A 19,723-nucleotide genomic window follows, 5' to 3' on the forward strand; every position below is an offset into this window, starting at 1 on the left:
TATGTAGAGGATTTGTTGATATTGACAAAGTGTAATCGAAACGGAAAATACGGACCGGTTGCAAACTCGATTAGAAAGAACGCCATAAAAAAAACCATTGGAAAAATAAATCGATTATAAATTGAAAAAAATTTGTACCTGAGGCAGATGGAAGATGCAACATTTAGGAATGAATGATTTAATATAAAAGAAGAAGAAGTTGAAGGGGCGACAGATTACATGGAGAATTGGGTAAAACAGCCTCACTTGATGTGCAAATATGTAAGAATTATGTTTGTTGTTTTGGAAAACCCCAATTATTAAATAGGGAAGGGTTTCTCAAGGCAGATACATAGAGTCGTAATGATGCAGGTGGCCCAAAATCATTAATGCTGAGTAATTAAATAAATGAAATAGAATTAGATTTAAAACATCCCCTAATGACGTTTCTATCCCTAAAAAATGAGTAACTAATGGATTGTTGGAATACTTGGAATGATGATAACTTGGAGGAAGAGTTGGAAAGATTGATTGACATTAAATGAGCAATAAATGAACACAAGTAAGAGCTAATATGGAGATGAATTTGAAAAGGTTCATTTTAAGTCCCACATTGGAGGGAACACAAATATTAGTAGTGTATATATATTCCAACTTTAACAATGGTTGTTGGGCCCAAGGGCACCTACAATTTTATAAAGGAGTGAGGACACACCAATGTGCCAAGAAGACACACACACGCGCGCAGCCGCCGCCGTCCGTCCGGCCGGCTCGGTTCGGTTCGGTTCGGTTCGGTTCGGTTCGGTCTACATGAATTAATTTTTTGGAACCCGAATTAATAGAAATTAATTATCATTGAATAATTAATTCGGTAAAAATTAAATACTATTAAATAAGAAATTAATTAATATTTAATATTAATTAATACGAATTGGTGACGTGTCCTTAGACCAAGTCTTAACCTAGATTTTGACTAGGTTACTTGTCCTCCAAGCTTGCTGACCAAGTAATTAACGGCTATATTGACTGGGCCGGTTCAACTCTCCGCTAAAGTTTCGCCCACGTTTTGGTCCACTCGGTTGGATCTTTTTGGCTATAAATACATTCCTTTCGTTCACTTGCTAATCACTCCAGAATTCGCAACTGAGTTCTTTCTCTCCTCTCTCTACTCTGCTTCATCTATATTTTCTTTCTTGCTTTTCGACTTGAATTTATTCCAGATACTACGACTGGTTTTTAAACCATCTGAAGGTGTAATTCGAACGACACATCATAGTGCAAGTGATTGTCGATTTTTCTGAACGGGCTGTTTTATCCTGGAGACGTCATCGTATTTCGAACTGCTTTGCATTATTACTGGCAGTACGGTGAAACGTCTTAAAGAAAGCGACCTAGTACGCGACTCGTCCCGATAATTTTCTTTGAGCCAATATTTTCTAATTTCGAAAAACAACAATTTTAAGACGTTTTGTAACTGCCATGGCTATTGAAGAAATTATCGGAACTAATGCGTCCGCTTCTGTGAATGACAAACCATTCAAGTTTGAGGGATCTAATTTCAAACGTTGGTAATCAAAGATGAAGTTTTTCTTAACTCTGAAAAAGGTTGCCCATGTTCTGACTGAGGATATCCCTATTGTTCCTTCTGGATCAATCGAAATAACTAATGGTAAGTCAACTGCTGAATCAGACGGAACCTCCAAAAAGGACGGAGCTTCCAAAACATCTGATGGAGACTCTGCTGCAAAAGAAAAAGCCGCAGCAGATAACTTACAGCTCCGAAAAGAAATTTCCCTATGGCAAGAAAATGATTACTTATGCAAACACCATATTCTGAACAGTCTTGCTGATGACCTGTATGACTACTACAGTAATCACAACACTGCTAAACAGGTTTGTGAAGCTCTCCAAAAGAAGTATGACACTGAAGAAGCTGGTGCGAAGAAATATGCTGTCATCCGCTACTTGAACTACAAGATGGTGGATGAAAAATCTGTGGAAGCTCAAAGCCACGAGCTTCAGAAAATTGCTCATGAAATCATTACTGAAGGTATGCCCCTCGATGAACAATTTCAAATTGCTGTAATAATTGACAAGCTGCCCCCCAGTTGGAAAGATTTCAAAAATGTCCTTCGACACAAAACAAAAGAATTTTCAATTGAGAGTCTGATTACTCGCCTCCGAATTGAAGAGGAAGCTCGGAGACAAGATCAGAAAGATGAAGTCTTAGTTGTTTCAAACAACAAAAAGAGATTCAGTGCGGTTCTGAAGCCTACTGGCAAACCATTAAAGAATCAGAACCGCAATGCTGTGAACCGAATTAAGAATGGGAATCCCTCTAGGGCCCCATCTGCTCCATTTGCTAGGCAACAACCACCACCACAGAGAAATGACGCTCCGGTTTTCACTTGCTACAATTGTGGAAAACCGGGTCATATGGCAAGGAAATGTAAGAGCAGGCCTAAACCTGTTGCTGGATCAAATGCTCAAATTAACATGACTGATGAGCCATTTGTTGCTATGATCACTGAAATCAACATGGTTGGTGGAAGTGATGGCTGGTGGATAGACACTGGTGCGTCTCGCCATGTCTGCTATGACCGTGCTATGTTCAAGACATACACTATTGCTGAAGATAAGAAAGTGCTGTTGGGAGATGCTCACACCACTAATGTTGCTGGAATTGGAGATGTTGAGCTGAAATTCACCTCAGGAAAGACTTTGATCTTGAAGGACGTCATGCACGTTCCTGAAATTAGGAAGAATCTTGTTTCTGGTTTTCTTTTAAATAAGGCAGGGTTTAGTCAAACTATAGGGGCATATTTGTACACCATCACTAAGAATAGTATTTTTGTTGGGAAAGGGTACGCCGCTGATGGCATGTTTAAGTTGAATGTTGATTTTAATAAAGTTTCTCCTTCCGTTTACTCTTTGTGTGATTTTAATATTTGGCATGCTAGAGTTTGTCACGTTAATAAGCGAGTTATTTCTCATGCAAGCGACTTAGGCTTAATTCCTAAATTAAATGTGAATGATACTAATAAATGTGAATATTGTAGTCAAGCTAAAATAACTAAGACCTCACATAAATCAATAATTAAAGAATCTAATCCCCTAGATCTTATACATTCTGATATATGTGAATTAGATGGAACCTTAACTAGAAATAGTAAACGTTATTTTATCACCTTTATTGACGATTGTTCTGATTATACTTATGTTTACTTAATGAAAAATAAAAGTGAAGCACTTGACATGTTTAAGATGTATGTGACTAAAATTGAGAATCAATTTAGTAAGAAGATTAAGAGACTTCGTAGTGATAGGGGAACTGAATACGATTCTGGGTTATTTAATGAATTTTATATTAAGCATGGAATTATACATGAAACGACTGCTCCATACTCTCCTGAAATGAATGGTAAAGCAGAGAGAAAGAATAGAACTTTTACTGAACTTGTTGTTGCAATTATGATGAATTCTGGTGCTGCACCTCACTGGTGGGGGGAAATTTTATTGACTGTTTGCTATGTCCTGAATAGAATACCCAAGTCAAAAATTAAGATCTCACCTTATGAGATATTAAAGAAAAGACAACCAAACTTGTCTTATTTGAGAACTTGGGGCTGTCTGGCTTATGTCAGAATTCCGGATCCGAAACGAGTTAAACTTGCTAGTAGAGCATACGAATGTGTATTCATTGGTTATGCAGCAAACAGTAAGGCATATAGGTTTTATGACCTAAATGCAAAAGTGATCATAGAATCGAATGATGTTGATTTCTTTGAAGACAAATTTCCCTTCAAATTAAGAAATAGTGGGGGCACTCAATCGAGTCACATTCCTGTGATAAGAAGCACAGAAAGCAACGACAAGGTAGAAACAGAACTTCGACGAAGTAAATGAGTAAGAGTCTCTAAAGATTATGGGCCTGACTATGCGGCCTATAATGTAGAAGAAGATCCAATAAATCTTAAAGAAGCTCTGTCATCGCTAGATGCAGACTTATGGCAGGAAGCCATTAATGATGAGATAGATTCTCTTGAGTCTAACAAGACCTGGTACCTAGTAGACTTGCCTCCTGGATGCAAACCAATTGGTTGTAAATGGGTTTTGAAAAAGAAACTAAAACCTGATGGAACAATTGATAAATACAAGGCTCGTCTTGTAGCCAAGGGTTTTAGACAAAGAGAAAATGTAGATTTCTTTGATACTTATTCTCCAGTCACTAGAATTACATCCATTAGGGTACTTATATCAATTGCTGCTATTTATAATCTGATAGTACACCAAATGGATGTAAAAACAGCTTTTCTAAACGGTCACTTAGAAGAAGAAATCTATATGGAACAACCTGAAGGTTTTGTGATCCATGGACAAGAAAACAAGGTCTGTAAGTTAGATAAGTCTCTGTATGGACTAAAACAAGCTCCTAAGCAATGGCATGAAAAGTTTGATAACTTAATGATATCGAATGGATACAAAGTGAATGAAAGTGACAAATGCGTTTATTATAAGTCTGAGAGTCGCATATGCACTATCATATGTCTATATGTAGACGATTTGCTCATATTTGGATCAAACATTCATGCCGTTAATGCTATGAAATCATTATTGTGCAACAATTTTGATATGAAAGATCTCGGAGAAGCGAGTGTGATTCTTGGTATCAAGATCACAAAATCCGAACAAGGAATTTCTTTGGATCAATCTCACTATGTGGAGAAGATCTTAAAGAAATATAAATACTTTGATTGTAAGCCAGCATGCACTCCATATGATCCAAGTGTGAAACTGTTTAAGAACACTGGAGAAAGTGTCAGACAATCTGAATATGCAAGCATCATTGACAGTCTTAGATATGCCACTGATTGTACTAGACCTGACATTGCATATGTCGTTGGATTGTTATGCAGGTTTATGAGTAGGCCGAGCAATGAGCACTGGAAAGCTATTGAGCGAGTCATGAGGTACCTTAAAAGGACCTTGGATCTCGGCCTACATTATAAGAAATTTCCTACTGTACTAGAAGGATACAGTGATGCAGATTGGAACACCCTATCGGATGATTCTAAAGCTACCAGTGGCTATATATTTAGTATAGCTGGGGGAACTGTATCTTGGAAATCAAAGAAATAGACCATCCTGGCTCAGTCTACCATGGAGTCTGAGATGATAGCACTAGCCACAGCTAGTGAAGCAGCAAGTTGGTTAAGATGCTTGCTATCTGAGATTCCCTTATGGGAAAAACCTATGCCAGCTGTGTTGATCCACTGCGATAGTACCGCGGCTATTGCAAAAATCGAGAACCGTTATTATAATGGTAAAAGACGTCAAATTAGAAGAAAGCACAGCACTGTTAGAGACTGTATCTCTAAAGGAGCTGTAAGAGTGGATTATGTACGCACTGATGAAAACTTAGCAGATCCTTTGACGAAAGGATTAGCTAGAGAGAAAGTCTACAATACATCCAAGAAGATGGGACTAATGCCTATACATAACTGAGTTGCTCATGATGGTAACCCGACCTAAATGACTGGAGATCCCAAGAAATAGGTTCAATGGGTAATAACAAGTTGTGAGCAATATGTAGAGATCATGCTAGAGTAAATATGAGAAGCATGAATCCTGAAGTAATAAGAGGTTGAGATAATAGAAACTCTTAATGATATCTACACTCTTTATGAGGGAGTACCTAGGCTACAGGAGTACTCTTGGTAGACTCACCTATGTGATTGTGGAACTGAGGCCGGTTCCTATGGAATTTCGAGGCAGAATTCCTAGAGCCTTCACTAAACCGGGATACACGTGCAGGGCCATTAAAAGCACGGGCTATTAAGAATACACCTTAAGAAAAGGTTGTGTGCGGGTCTGATGTCTGAGATAGAGTTCAAGACAATAGTGTCACTCTTGTTGAATCAGAATCTTACTTGCTACGCAAAGGTTCAAGTCGTAGACACCTTTGCTTATGCACAATCTTAGAAACGTTTAACGTACTTCTAAAATCACCTTTTAAATTCAAGTGGGGGATTGTTGGAATACTTGGAATGATGATAACTTGGAAGAAGAGTTGGAAAGATTTATTGACATTAAATGAGCAATAAATGAACACAAGTAAGAGCTAATATGGAGATGAATTTGAAAAGGTTCATTTTAAGTCCCACATTGGAGGGAACACAAATATTAGTAGTGTATATATATTCCAACTTTAACAATGGTTGTTGGGCCCAAGGGCACCTACAATTTTATAAAGGAGTGAGGACACACCAATGTGCCAAGAAGACACACACACGCGCGCGCGCCGCCGCTGCCGTCCGTCCGACCGGCTCGGCTCGGCTCGGTTCGGTTCGGTCTACATGAATTAATTTTTTGGAACCCGAATTAATAGAAATTAATTATCATTGAATAATTAATTAATTCGGTAAAAATTAAATACTATTAAATAAGAAATTAATTAATATTTAATATCAATTAATACGAATTGGTGACGTGTCCTTAGACCAAGTCTTAACCTAGATTTTGACTAGGTTACTTGTCCTCCAAGCTTGCTGACCAAGTAATTAACGGCTATATTGACTGGGCCGGTTCAACTCTCCGCTAAATTTTCGCCCACGTTTTGGTCCACTCGGTTGGATCTTTTTGGCTATAAATACATTCCTTTCGTTCACTTGCTAATCACTCCAGAATTCGCAACTGAGTTCTTTCTCTCCTCTCTCTACTCTGCTTCATCTATATTTTCTTTCTTTCTTTTCGACTGGAATTTATTCCAGATACTACGACTGGTTTTTAAACCATCTGAAGGTGTAATTCGAACGACACATCAAAGTGCAAGTGATTGTCGATTTTTCTGAACGGGCTGTTTCATCCTGGAGACGTCATCGTATTTCGAACTGCTTTGCATTATTACTGGCAGTACGGTGAAACGTCTTAAAGAAAGCGACCTAGTACGCGACTCGTCCCGATAATTTTCTTTGAGCCAATATTTTCTAATTTCGAAAAACAACATGGATTAATTAAGGTTTTGAATGTAATTAAATGGGGCTTTAATTTTCTTATTATAGTAGTTGATTATAAATCTTCCAAAGCATAATGCATGTGAGAGGTAATCAAAAATTAAGGTAAGCTACCTCTCTTTCAAAATGTATATCTACTTATTCAATCATTTTACAAACTGACTCTCACTTTGTCAATTTATATACGAAATAATTCTTTCTTTCTCAAATTGTCAAACGTACATGTTTTCTAAAAAATCATTCAATATATAGTTAGTTTATTGTCTTATCATGCATCTATTTGATGTACTATAGATTCAATTAATTATCTCTGTATGTTGAAATGAAATAAAAAACAATTATTGAATGTCAATAACCAAAAAATTGAAATGATTTGGATAAAAGGTTTTGTTACTGTGCAGGATTTTCTGTAAATGTAAATTTTTGTCCATCTTTTTTTGTGGGAATCTTTCAAGCCACACACATGCTATTAGATTATCCAACCTTGACTCAATGTCTTATTTGTTCAATGTCTCTAAAATTGAATTTTTTGTCTTTTGTCTATTGTGTTTGGAAAAAATCCATTTCATTGATGTTTATTTTATATAATTATATATTAATTGTGTTACATTTATCACATATTTAAACAATAATTAAGTTAATAAACACAAATGTTATAAAATTTAAGATACATAAATAATTTAAATTAAGATAAAAATTAAATTAAAAATACATTTCATGTATCACATATTTAAGCAATAATTATGCGTGGCTTCTTATTCCCTTCCATGTGCAGTCTTTGTCTGTGTGGCAGTGAAACCTCCAAGCACTTATTCTTTGACTGCGTGTTTGCGAAGAAAATTTGGAATTGGTTCGCTGCTACTACTAATCTAAACTTGGTAGTTACTAACATTGAGGATTGCTTTTGGATCATCAACCAAAACTGGTCTGCCCAAGCTAAGTCTGTTATCCAGTCCAGCATTGTTTGCATCCTTTTTTAAATTTGGACTGCTAGGAATAAAGCCCGGTTTGAAGACAAGATTTGGAGCTGGAAAACCTGTACCTCTGCTGTCTCTGCCCATGCTAAGTTAGTTGGAAACAACTCCAAAAAGGCTTCCAATTCTGACATAAACAATTTCAACTTCCTGAAAAAGTTTGACATCAATTTGAATCCTAGAAGGCAGTTAGCTACTTTGGAAATATATTGGTCCCCTCCTCTTGATGGGTGGATCAAATGCAACACCGATGGTGTTGCTATTGGCAACCCGAGTGTAGATGCGTATGGTGGCATCTTCCGGAACCATTTGGCGGAGCATGTCTTGAGTTTTTGTGATTTTGTTGGCATTGAGTCTTCTAAGAATGCTGAGTTTTTGGGTGCATTAAAAGCCATTGAGTTAGCTAAGCAACATAATTTCTCGAAATTATGGATAGAAACCGATTGTACCTTTGTTGTTAACGCTTTTAAGAATCATGACTTGGTGCCTTGGAAATTCTGATCTCGTTGGCTCTCGTGCTGAAACTACACGCTTGGTATGGATTTTATGATCTCTCACCACTATAGAGAGGCCAATTTTTGTGCGGATTCTTTGGCTACTCTTGGATTAAAAAACAAGAATTTTAAGTTGTTTCATTTTGTTCATGAGGATATCAAGAGAGATTACTTATTGGACAAGGAAGGCTCTCCTAGACATAGAATTTGTAATTAAGGGGTTTTTGGCTTGGTCCCCCTTGTGCTTTGTAATCTCTCTTTTTTTTTTTTAATGATATCTTCTTTTGTTTAAAAAAAAAGAAGCAATAATTAATTAATAAACACAAATACATATTATACAATTTAAGATACATAAATAATTTAAATTAAGATAAAAATTAAATATAAAGAATTAACCTTTGTGATAATGATATGTGTTCAAGATAAGTTTAACCTTTATGTCTCAGTTTCTAAAAGAGAATTAAATGAACCCTTATCCTATTCGTTGAATATCAAAGAAAAAATCAAGAAAAAAAATTAAAATTTATAAAGAATTATAGAATTAAACAAAAAGCATCCTACACTAAAATATGCGAGTGGATTCTTTCCGGTAAGAATTGCTCATGTGATTCTTGGCTTTTAAAATTGAGTTGTTAAAATATATAAAAGTGAAATAGATGAATTTTAAGAGTTGTGGTTAAGAAAATCGATGAATGGTTACTTTTCCCAACAAAAATAAATTTGTAGAAGATAATCATAATTATAAGATGGTTTTTAGTAGTTATATATAATATTGAAGAAGAGATGTAAAGAAAAAAAGAAAATAAATAGATGGTGGGTTGCTTTTGAGTTTTGAATAACCGTAAAAGACAAAGAAGTGGAATTGGAAAAAGGAAGTGGAAGTTGAGTTTTACTATGTGTTTTATGTTAACCACCCAAAATTCAAGCCATTAACTAATCAGCCATGTGTTGCTGCTGTGATGAAGATTGCAAATACAGGCCACTTGGGTTTCTCTTAGGTCTGCCTTTCGCTTTCTTGTCTCTCATAATCTCCCTTGTTAGTTTGATTGTTTGGATTGTTGGGTAAGTCCTCTCTAACATCTAGTATTGGATATTTATAGTATTTTTTTTTGTTGGTTTTTTGAGGACTAATGTATGTATATGTTGCTATGATAGGTTGGCTTTGACATGCATATGTCCATGCTGCCTTTGCGTGACTCTCCTAGTTGAGTTTGCTCTGGTGCTCATCGAGGCTCCAATTTTGGTTATGGAGTGGTTCATCTCCAAGATTCCATGTTAGAGATATTTGTATTTTTAAGAGTTTGAATTTGTGGTGCTAATTTAGTACTATTCTAGGGTTGATTTTACCTTTTAACTCCATTTATGTATTAGTTTTGTCATGTCCAAAAGAAAATAGTAGGCGTTGTCATTTGTAACTACTCTCCTTGTCCTATAATGAATTCTGAATTCAATTAATTTCTTTTATTCCTTTGTTTTTCTTTCTTTGTTTATATAATAATTGAAGCATTGAACTTTAATGGGCTCAAATTTTAATAAGAAACTCTTACTTCAACCTATAGTATTTAATTCAAATAATTTCTCTTGGTTTATATAATATTTGTAGTATGGAATTTTGGATAATCTTGTCTTAAACTCTTGAGGGGTATTAGTCGATCCTCTATTAATTCTTCTCTCGGATTCAAATCCACAAAGTATATATTGGGAGAGTTCGGTTTTGAGAGATCAGTCGTGTCTTTTTCTTGACATTCACACTATCCTTATATAGCATTTTTGTAGTGACTTCTTCTCCCTTTATTACTCCTATATATCCGACAATTATTTAAAGGGAATTTCATGGTTAAATAGAGAGTGGATGAGACAACTCAAGTGCACATTGTAAGCACGCCTGTCAATAATGTGTTGGTGTTTCTCCTTTCTCGAATGTGGTTTTGATGGAAACGTGACCTCGTGCATGTAAATGCTCGCTCGAAAATCCCACTTGCAAGCCTATAAAGGGTTGAAAGAGTTTTGGGTCAAGTTGTAGTCTTTCAAATGCTATTAAGTACAAAATATCGACTGGGCTCTCTAGGTCAATGAGCACTCTTTTGATATCCCTGCTGAGTATCTGCACACTAATAACCACATGGTCATCCTTGTAATGTAATATTCCTATTGCATCCCAATGTAAAAAGGCAACTTCGGGCAGAGATGGTACCTTCAACTTTGATAATGACTCAGAAATGTGCATGACTTGAGATGCATACACCCCCCCAATAACATCTTGACTCTCCCCTCTACAAAACATCTAGAAATATTATTAAGTGTGTGGCGCACTTGCTCAACATCTTCTGGGTCTATTTCTTTGTGTATGGGGGGGGGGGGGTTTCTCGATTAAGTTCTCTTGAGTTATGGTGGTCATTCATCTGTGTTACTTAAAGCTCCTTACACATATCTCCATAGGTGACAATCATATATTAAACGCATAATCTCTCTCTTGAACTAGTGAAAATCATTTGCATGATGTCATTTCACCTTATGATATTTGCACTATCTATCAGGGTCATTGCCCATTGTGGAACCTTGTTTTGTAAATGATATGCTTTTAACAAGGACATCAAATTTGAATGATGACAACAAATTACTTATGAAAAGTCAAGCATAAACGGTTAAGCGAATAAATATGCAAACCTAAGTATTAAAGTTTGATGGACTTAACTATCCGATGATGGCATTCAAATAGAATGTAACTAAGCCCCATCTCAAGCTACTCAAGTAAGTGTCTACAAAAGATGAAGCATCTGAAAAAATCTTGAAATGTTAAGGACCATTCTAAATTAGTAGTGAGTGAAACAATTGTAAAACATAAGGGCTTTATTATAAAAGCGCATGGCTAAAACGCGCGTGCACACATACACACAAATATATTTTCAAACGGTTTTTACCAAAGAAAATATCTTCAAAAACATCTTGAAGTTATGCCACATGAATAAGGAACTTCCATAATAGCTATATGAATTTTTTTGACTTATCTCACTGACTATCACTTTTGTCTAATCGACGTTACAACAAATAACGCTTATCATGACGATGCTTTCATGTCATCCAGAAAATAAACAGGTTTTATTCCAAGGCGCGTCATATGCGTGTGTGTGTGTGTGTGTGTGTGTATATATATATATATATATATATATATATATATATATATATATATATATATATATATATATATATATATATATATATAAAACGACTTGTTGCCTCAGTTTTTATAAAAACTGAGGAAATATACCATTCAAGACATGCTTCGAATCCCAGCTAATGCACTTTATGTTTTTATTTGTTAACAACTGTAAATTAAATGATACAACCCTTCCGTTTCTTTGGTAACTCGAGGGATAAAATAATCATATTTTACTATAAATCACTCGCTGAACAGATTTTACCCTAATGATATCTTATTTGTAGCCGCCCCACCGTCGATTGCATCTTTTTTTTTTAGGATGGATTGCAAAACTAAAAAAAATGTTCTTCTACCTTGAACAAAATATTTTTTCAACTTTTGCAATCCATCTCAAACAATGGTGTTGATGTTTTTGTTGTTGTTGTTGAAGGTTTTGAATAACTATGATTTATTCCTAAAAGTCTTTACTGATGGATTACAAGTGCTGAAAAAATATTTTCCAATTTTTGAAACAAACACCTAATTAGAAGTTAGATGCATTCCAAGCATGTAAATTGTATACGCTAATGAAAACAGTAATTATGATAGCATCAATAATCAATCTTGGTGAATGCAGGTCTGCCATTCAAGTGCAGATCTCTAGCGTCTTCTATGGGACCTGGACATGCTGTATTTTTTATATTCTAGGTAAACAATCTTGATATTCTGTGAAGATCTCTTGCATACAATGTATTTTTGATATTATGGGTAAACATTGTAACCATGAAAAAATACTCTAAACCCTCGGTTTTGTCTTAAAACCGAGGGGTTAGAGTAAAATAATTTTTATTTTACAAAAATGGTTGCATTGTTTATCCAGAATATTAAAAATACATTGTATGCAGCAAATATTGTATGAGACCTGCTCATATTGTAATTTTAATATTTTGGGTAAACAATCTGATATTCTGAAAAAATTTGTTTCATACAATGTATTTTTAATATTCAGGGTAAATAATGTAACCATTTTTGTAAAAAAAATAAATTATTTTACTCTAGCCCCTCGATTTTTTTTAAAACCGAGATGATAGATAAGTGTTTTTTTCACTATTTTCAAATAACGGCCTTAAACAAATATTTGCCGTCCATTTAAAGGTTTTCAACGCTCAAGAATCCACCATTAGTGATCTGCGTGAAACCTAAGGGACGTCCATTATAGAAGTTTTCTTACGATTTTAGAAATCTAAATGAAACATATGAAACCTAAGGAGACTTGGAAAAGTTCTCTTCAGTGGATTGCAAGAGCATAAAATCATCCGGGTTCAAGGTTTGATCTATTAAATTTTTATTTGTACCAAAAATATTTTTTATTTTAATTATCTTACCCTTTTTTTCACCATAATCAAATACATGCAAGATCCGTACATGAAAGAGTTTTCTAGAAAATCAAGGAATTCAAGATCCAACATATGATCTTCATGGACAATTAATGTAATATTTTTTGTAAACACTGTAACGAGTTTTATTAAAAAATGTAATATTATGGTAAACACCATAACGAGATTTATTAAAAAAACTAATGACCCCTCAGTTTTTAGTTTTTGTAAATAATAAAAGTGCAGAAACAGGGGTTCGAACCTATGCCATAATAAACCTTTACCTCGGTGTTTTAAAAATCGAGGTGTTAAGTCATTAATTTTCATGACACCCTTCGTTACCTCGACTCTTTTGCTGAGGTAAAATGAATTTCGCGTTCGACGTTAGACGCGCTTTTTATAGTAGTGCAATTAGCTCAGTTCAAAATTGAGTCACAAGCGATTAGGATAGTGCCTTAATAATGTGCAACAACTATATATATTTTCCTTCCTTTTTTGAACTTACAATCGATTATACTTCAAACGTCTAATATATTAGAAACATCTACCAATCGATTAGGTTGTCATAAAATCCATTCATTTGAAATTTCTTTTTGAGCCAACCTCTAGCCTATAAAAAGAGGTCTCTTTCCTCATTTCATTTCATCTATAATCGTGTTTTGACAGAACTCACTCTCTCCCTCTCTCTTTCTATCTACAATTCTTTTTTACTTTCTCTCACTAATACTCTATTCTTAGTGCCTTTGTGAGAAAAGTCATTTTGTGTGAGAATTAAAGCATAATCCTGGAACGGTAGAATTGTAAAGTTCACCAAGGAACCTTCGTTTATACCTTGGTTGAATATAATATCCATTTAGGTATTTTTTGTTTGGGTTAGAAGCTAAACCCCTAAAAGCTTTATTTTGGGGATTATATGATCAAACCCGTGTTTGAGTTTGAGATTACCTAGTGGTTAAATCTCTTTAGGTTCTTGGTCAACCTGTGGTAAAACCAAGATTAGGTTAAAGTTTAGCCCGTGGTAAAAGCTTGGATAAGGTTCAAGATTAGTTCAGTATTAAAATCTCACAGGTTATTGGTTAGCTCATATAAAACCAAGGTTTAAGAACTTACCTTATTCCGAAGTATTGTTTTGTTGGAGGTCAACCATATTTTCTCTTATAAAGGATTTCGTGAGTACAACCTATTAAAAACTCTCAAGTTTAGTGGAAACTCTTTAGACCAATTTTTTGGGAGAGGAGTAGGTCCTTTTATTTTTAACCGAGCCTCTATAACTCTCAGTGTTTTCTCTTTCCCTTAACTCTTTACTTTTTTCGCTTTTTATTTTCACGAAATTATTTTTTCTCTGCTAATTATTTAAAATGTTTTTAAAATCTTATTTTACTTCGCAAGTTTTTCAAAATCACTTTTTTCTGAACCACACAACTCACCCCCTCTTATATGTGAAGTCTCAAGTCCAACAAGTGTCATATGAGCCTAACTACTGTTTAAAGGCTAATCGTCTAAAGAGGAAGATGACTTCAGACAAAAGATCTTTTCTAAACAAACCACACCTTTTCAATAATAGTAGATTTGATATTTGGCAAGCTCGGTTTAGAATTTTTCTTCAAAGTTTAAATCCTGAATTATGGGAAACAATAGTAATGGTCCCGTTCTTGTAAAATAAGTTTGGAATACCTCCTGGAAGCAAATCTAGTGAGGTCGCAACTGAATATGTTAGACTGGTTTCTCTCGGGATTCGAGTCACACAATAACTGTATGTGTGAGCTCAAGATGAAAGCATGTCTTGCTTATCCCTCGATTGGGAGCTCTATTTATACCTCCAGAAAGATGAACCGTCGCATTAACGAAGCGACCATTGGAGTCCCTCAATAATGGGCAACTATCGTAACTTCCGTCGTCCTCCTTTTAAGAAGCGTATCGCCTGTAACGGCCCAAGCGTATCCCGAATTCGTAACTGGCACAGACGATTAGGACAACTGGCTGCAGGGGTGGAAAGTAGGGAACCCCTTATAGAAAAGTTTTCCAAAATCATTTTTTTTTCTGAACCACACAATTCACCCCCTTTTATATGTGAAGTCTTAAGTGAAGGATATAAAAACACTTAGAAGGGGGGGGGGGTTGAATAAGTGTAGCTTTAAAACTTGTACGATAAAAAATATTTGTACAATGATTTTTATCCTGGTTCGTTGTTAACTAAACTACTCCAGTCCACCCCCTTGGAGTGATTTACCTCACCTGAGGATTTAATCCACTAATCACACAAGATTACAATGGTTTTCCACTTAGACAACTTCTAAGTCTTCTAGAGTATACTGATCACAACCTGATCACTCTAGGAACACACTGCTTAGATACCCTCTAAGACTTTCTAGAGTATACTGATCAACAACATGATCACTCTAGTTCTTACAACTTAATGTAAACAAATTCTTTTAAGAGTTACAATGCTTCTTATAAAGCTATTATCACAACTGTGATTTTCTCTTAAGTTTAAGCTTAATCTCACTAAAGTATTACAACAACAATGTAGTGAGGTTGATGATGAAGTTTGAGAGCATTTTGAATTTGACAGCGTTTCTGTATATTTGCGCAAGTGTTATATTATGAATTCGTAATGTAGCTTCTCATCAGAACTTCATATTTATAGGCGTTTGAGAAGATGACCGTTGGGAGCATTTAATGCTTTGCGTATTCCGTACAGCATTGCATTTAATGTTTCACTCTTTTGTGAACTACCTCGAGCCTTGCTTTTGCTGTGTCTACTGACGTTCCCTTTAATAGCTTTCAACGTTCCTTTTGTCAGTCAGCGTAGCCTGCCAGCTAGTACTTGCTTCTGATCTGATGTTTGTGTGAACAACGTTTGAATATCATCAGAGTCAAACAGCTTGGTGCAGAGCATCTTCTTGTCTTCTGACCTTGAAGTGCTTCTGAGCGTGATACCATGAGAACTTCAGTGCTTCTGCTTCTGATCTCAAGTCCTTCTGATGCTTCCATAGACCATGTTCTGATTCTGCTTGAACATCTTCTGATGTCTTTCCAGACCATGTTCTGATGTTGCATGCTGAACCTTCTGAGTCAGTGCTTCTTGCGCTGATTTTGTGCATACTCTCTATATAATTCTTGAAATGGAAATTGCATAGTATTAGAGTACCACATTATATCATACAAAATTCATATACATTGTTATCATCAAAACTAAGAATATTGATCAGAACAAATCTTATTCTAACAATCTCCCCCTTTTCGATGATGACAAAAACATACATAAATGATATGAATTTGCAATCAGAATATCAGACGGCTATAGACAATTACACAGCTATAACATAAGCATATAAACATAATGTGTGAATATGTCTCCCCCTGAGATTAGCAATCTCCCCCTGAGATAAATAATCTCCCCTGAAATAAATACTGGAAGAAATTTATAAATAAAGGACTTCCCTGAGTATTTTCCATTTTAGTTGAGACGATCACATATGCTTAGATCTTCAGAACATTCATAGCTTCTGATTCTTTCTTCCATAGGACAGCTTCAGAGCTTGAATTTCTTCTTGAATCATTGCATGCTAGATTGTATCAGAACATTGTTGAATGTACCAGAGCTTCATCAGAGCATCTTTACATCCTCAAATGTTACTGAACAAACTAAACGACAACTGTCAGAGCATGAATGAATCAGAGCATAAAATATGTATCAGGACATATAATATGTATCAGAGCAAAAACAATAATGTTTCAGAGCATATTTAGAACTTAAACATGCATCAGAACATATAAGGAATAAGAATATGTTAGAGCATATTCTATCATCAGAATATCAGAACATTCTTCCTTCTTGCTTCTGATCTTGAAGCTTTACAGCACTCAGCTTGCTTCAATTTCCATGAGCTTGATTCCATACAGAATTGCTTTTCCTCATGTCTTTGCTTCTCATGTTGAGCTTTTAAGAATATCTTCAATTCCTGCAAAACACTCAAAGACATAGAACTTGCAAATTCTTGTTAGAAATGTGGAGACTTTCTCCCAGCAACTGATAAAATAAATCATATCATTTATCACATTTTCTCCCCCTTTTTGTCATAACATCAAAAAACATAAAAGATTCAGATGAAAAAAACAAACAATATGAGAGAAGAAAGGATAATTTTCATTGATTGCAAAAGGAGAATTGTCAGAAGTACAAGGAGGATGCATAGAAAGCAGATGCAAAAAACAACGAGAAACAACTAAGACTCAAATACTAAGATGAACCTAGCTTAGACATAATCTTGGCCAGCATGTCATGAATCCCAGCATTGCTCTCAGTCTGCCTCTCCATGAAAGTGCGGAACTCATCATTGGTAGTATCTTGCGCATCCATGCGAGAAGATAACTCAGCTTGGTTCTTCTGAATAACCTCTAGAGTCTTCACCAGAAGAGGCTTCACAACTTCTGTTCAGAGGAACAACATTCTGAACCGCAGCTTCCATAGTCAGATCATCACCTTGATTTTCCTCAACAGGAATAGTTCCAGCAGGATGATCTTCAGCATCAGCTTCTTCCATATAAGCATCTCCTTCATATTCTGCAGCAGGAATATCAGAATCTCCATTCTTAAGAGCTTGAAGAATGGCAGCAAGATTCCTTGGGGCAGAAGGACCTTCAACTTCTGGCGGGTCAACAACTTCTGGAATGACCAAGTTGGGGTCTTCCTCAGAAGGATTTTTCCTCAGAAAGTCGAACAAGGACTTGAAGTCTCCAGTCAGAACTGGATACTTAGGTCTCCATACCACAATATCCCTACAAGGATTGTCCAGCAGCTCATCAACAATCATCTTCTCCTCAAGAACTCTCCTGTTTCTGATATGATGATAATAGACACCATTATCAACTTCAAGAAGATAGCCAGCATAACCAGGAGCAGCAGCCACTAGTCTCTTTTGAACAGCCATAGCTCCAACTTGAAAATCCTGGCGAAAGCTTCTCCAAAGGTTTCTAGTTGAAACATAATCAAGATCATTGAAGAAGGCATCCTTCAAGAGATCCAGCCTACTGATAACTTCATTTTTGAACAACTCCAGGTAAATATGAGGTTCAGGTTCAGGAGGGTTGAAGGTGAATTTGTAGTCAGGGTAGAGAAGGCAGTATGGGTTGGATTTTCTGGTAGGAAAGGGATGGGATATAGAAGGTGGAGGTGTTGTGGTTGAAGAGGATGGAATATCTGTGGAGATGGTTGATGAGGATGGTATATCAGTGGGGAGGGTTGATGATGATGGGATATCAGAAGGTGTGGGAGGACATACATTTAGTGGAGTGGGGTTCAAAACAGGTGTAGCAAGAGATGGTTGAGAAGGATTTTGAATGGTGAGGGTGTTTTGAGGTTCAGAGGGAGGAGGTTGGATAGAAGATTGAGATTCTGAAGGAGGTGGTTGATATACTTGCCTGGAGAAGTTACCCGTTCTTATTGCTTGAAAAGAATCTACTTTAAGAGGATCATAAGTAACCTTCTGCCTCTTAGCTTCTTTAGCAGCTTCTTCTGCAGCCTTTCTCTCCAGCCTTGCTTCTTGCTTCTTCTGAGCCTTCTTCTGAAGATCAGCTTGAGAAGGAAGCACTCTTCCATGAATCCACGCAGGATCAACAGAAGATTGAGTTCTGACAGAAGCTTCCAAGTAATGCTTAACAGCCTTGTGAAGTTCTGCTTGGAACAATGTAGCAAAGCCTTCCACAGGAGTTCTTCTAGACAGAATATCTGTGGGGATCACAGGAGCAGAAGTTGTCTCCCTGATAAGTTGCAATCTTAACAAATCAACACCATTGAAGACAGGGCCATGAATCATTCCAAAAAACCTGGACGTTCCAATAGTCCTTAGAGAGTCCATCAAATCACTTTCTATCAGAATATCTGAGATCATTCTGGCGAAAGGAATAGTATATCTGGGAAGGTGAGGGTACTTCTCACGTTCTTCATCTCTTGACTTTTCAATAGCCAACTTCAGATTCTGAAACAGAATGTTTGAGATATTCAATTCAATTCTTCTTCCAATGCAGAAGAGAGTGTATTTGTGATCAGGACTGATGTAAGAGGAGGAGAACGACTGCCTTCTGTGATGGAGAGAACCCAGAATAATTTCAGCCCAAACTTGATAAAACGCCCTCAATGTACCGGTTTTATGGGATTCAATACCAGTAGCAAACGAGATTTGTTTTTCAACCTGTTGCCAATTAACTCTACCATGAAGAGGACCAGTGCATCCTTCTTCATCATCCAAGTTGTACAGTTTCCTGATCAGTTTCTCAGTTATCACAACTTCATGCCCTAACACGAAGGAGATGATAGCAGTTGAAGTAACGGTTGCATGAGCCCAGAAGTCTTTCACAAGAGTCAGATAAATTGGTCCAACCAATCTACCAAGATAGTTTGACCAGCCTTGTGCCAAGATCCTTGCATCAGGATGGAAACCATTTGCTTTCAAATTTTCAAAGTCAACATACAACTCACAAAGAACTTCCATCTCTTCAGTAGGAATGGAACAGGTCTTCAACGGAGCAAAACCACGCTTGCTCAGAACCAGTTGAGTGGATGACACTTCTGTTGGGCTTGAATAACTTGATGTAGGATTCATGGTGAAATGCTTAGTTACAGACACAAGCTAGGGTTTATGCGATGAATGCAGAAGGAGAGGGACGAATGAAGAGAGAGCGAAAAAGATGAAATAAAGATGAAGCGGGGTATTTAAAAGATGAATAAAAGAAAATAATAAATGCA

The 19,723-nt window shown here is 36.1% G+C and overlaps 2 protein-coding genes across 2 annotated transcripts; both read left to right on the forward strand.

Moving 5' to 3' along the window:
* Positions 1-5,299: 5,299 nt before the first annotated feature.
* Positions 5,300-8,467, forward strand: LOC131635273 (uncharacterized). Its single transcript, XM_058905887.1, has 2 exons — positions 5,300-5,364; positions 7,987-8,467. The coding sequence occupies exons 1-2, from the start codon at positions 5,300-5,302 to the stop codon at positions 8,465-8,467; spliced, it is 546 nt and encodes a 181-aa protein (XP_058761870.1).
* A 936-nt stretch (positions 8,468-9,403) lies between these two features.
* Positions 9,404-9,836, forward strand: LOC131635284 (signaling peptide TAXIMIN 1-like). Its single transcript, XM_058905897.1, has 2 exons — positions 9,404-9,522; positions 9,616-9,836. The coding sequence occupies exons 1-2, from the start codon at positions 9,404-9,406 to the stop codon at positions 9,737-9,739; spliced, it is 243 nt and encodes an 80-aa protein (XP_058761880.1). The 3' UTR covers positions 9,740-9,836.
* The last annotated feature ends 9,887 nt before the right edge of the window (positions 9,837-19,723 follow it).

Source organism: Vicia villosa, unplaced genomic scaffold, assembly GCF_029867415.1.
Source record: "Vicia villosa cultivar HV-30 ecotype Madison, WI unplaced genomic scaffold, Vvil1.0 ctg.001462F_1_1, whole genome shotgun sequence".
Classification (NCBI taxonomy): domain Eukaryota; kingdom Viridiplantae; phylum Streptophyta; class Magnoliopsida; order Fabales; family Fabaceae; genus Vicia; species Vicia villosa.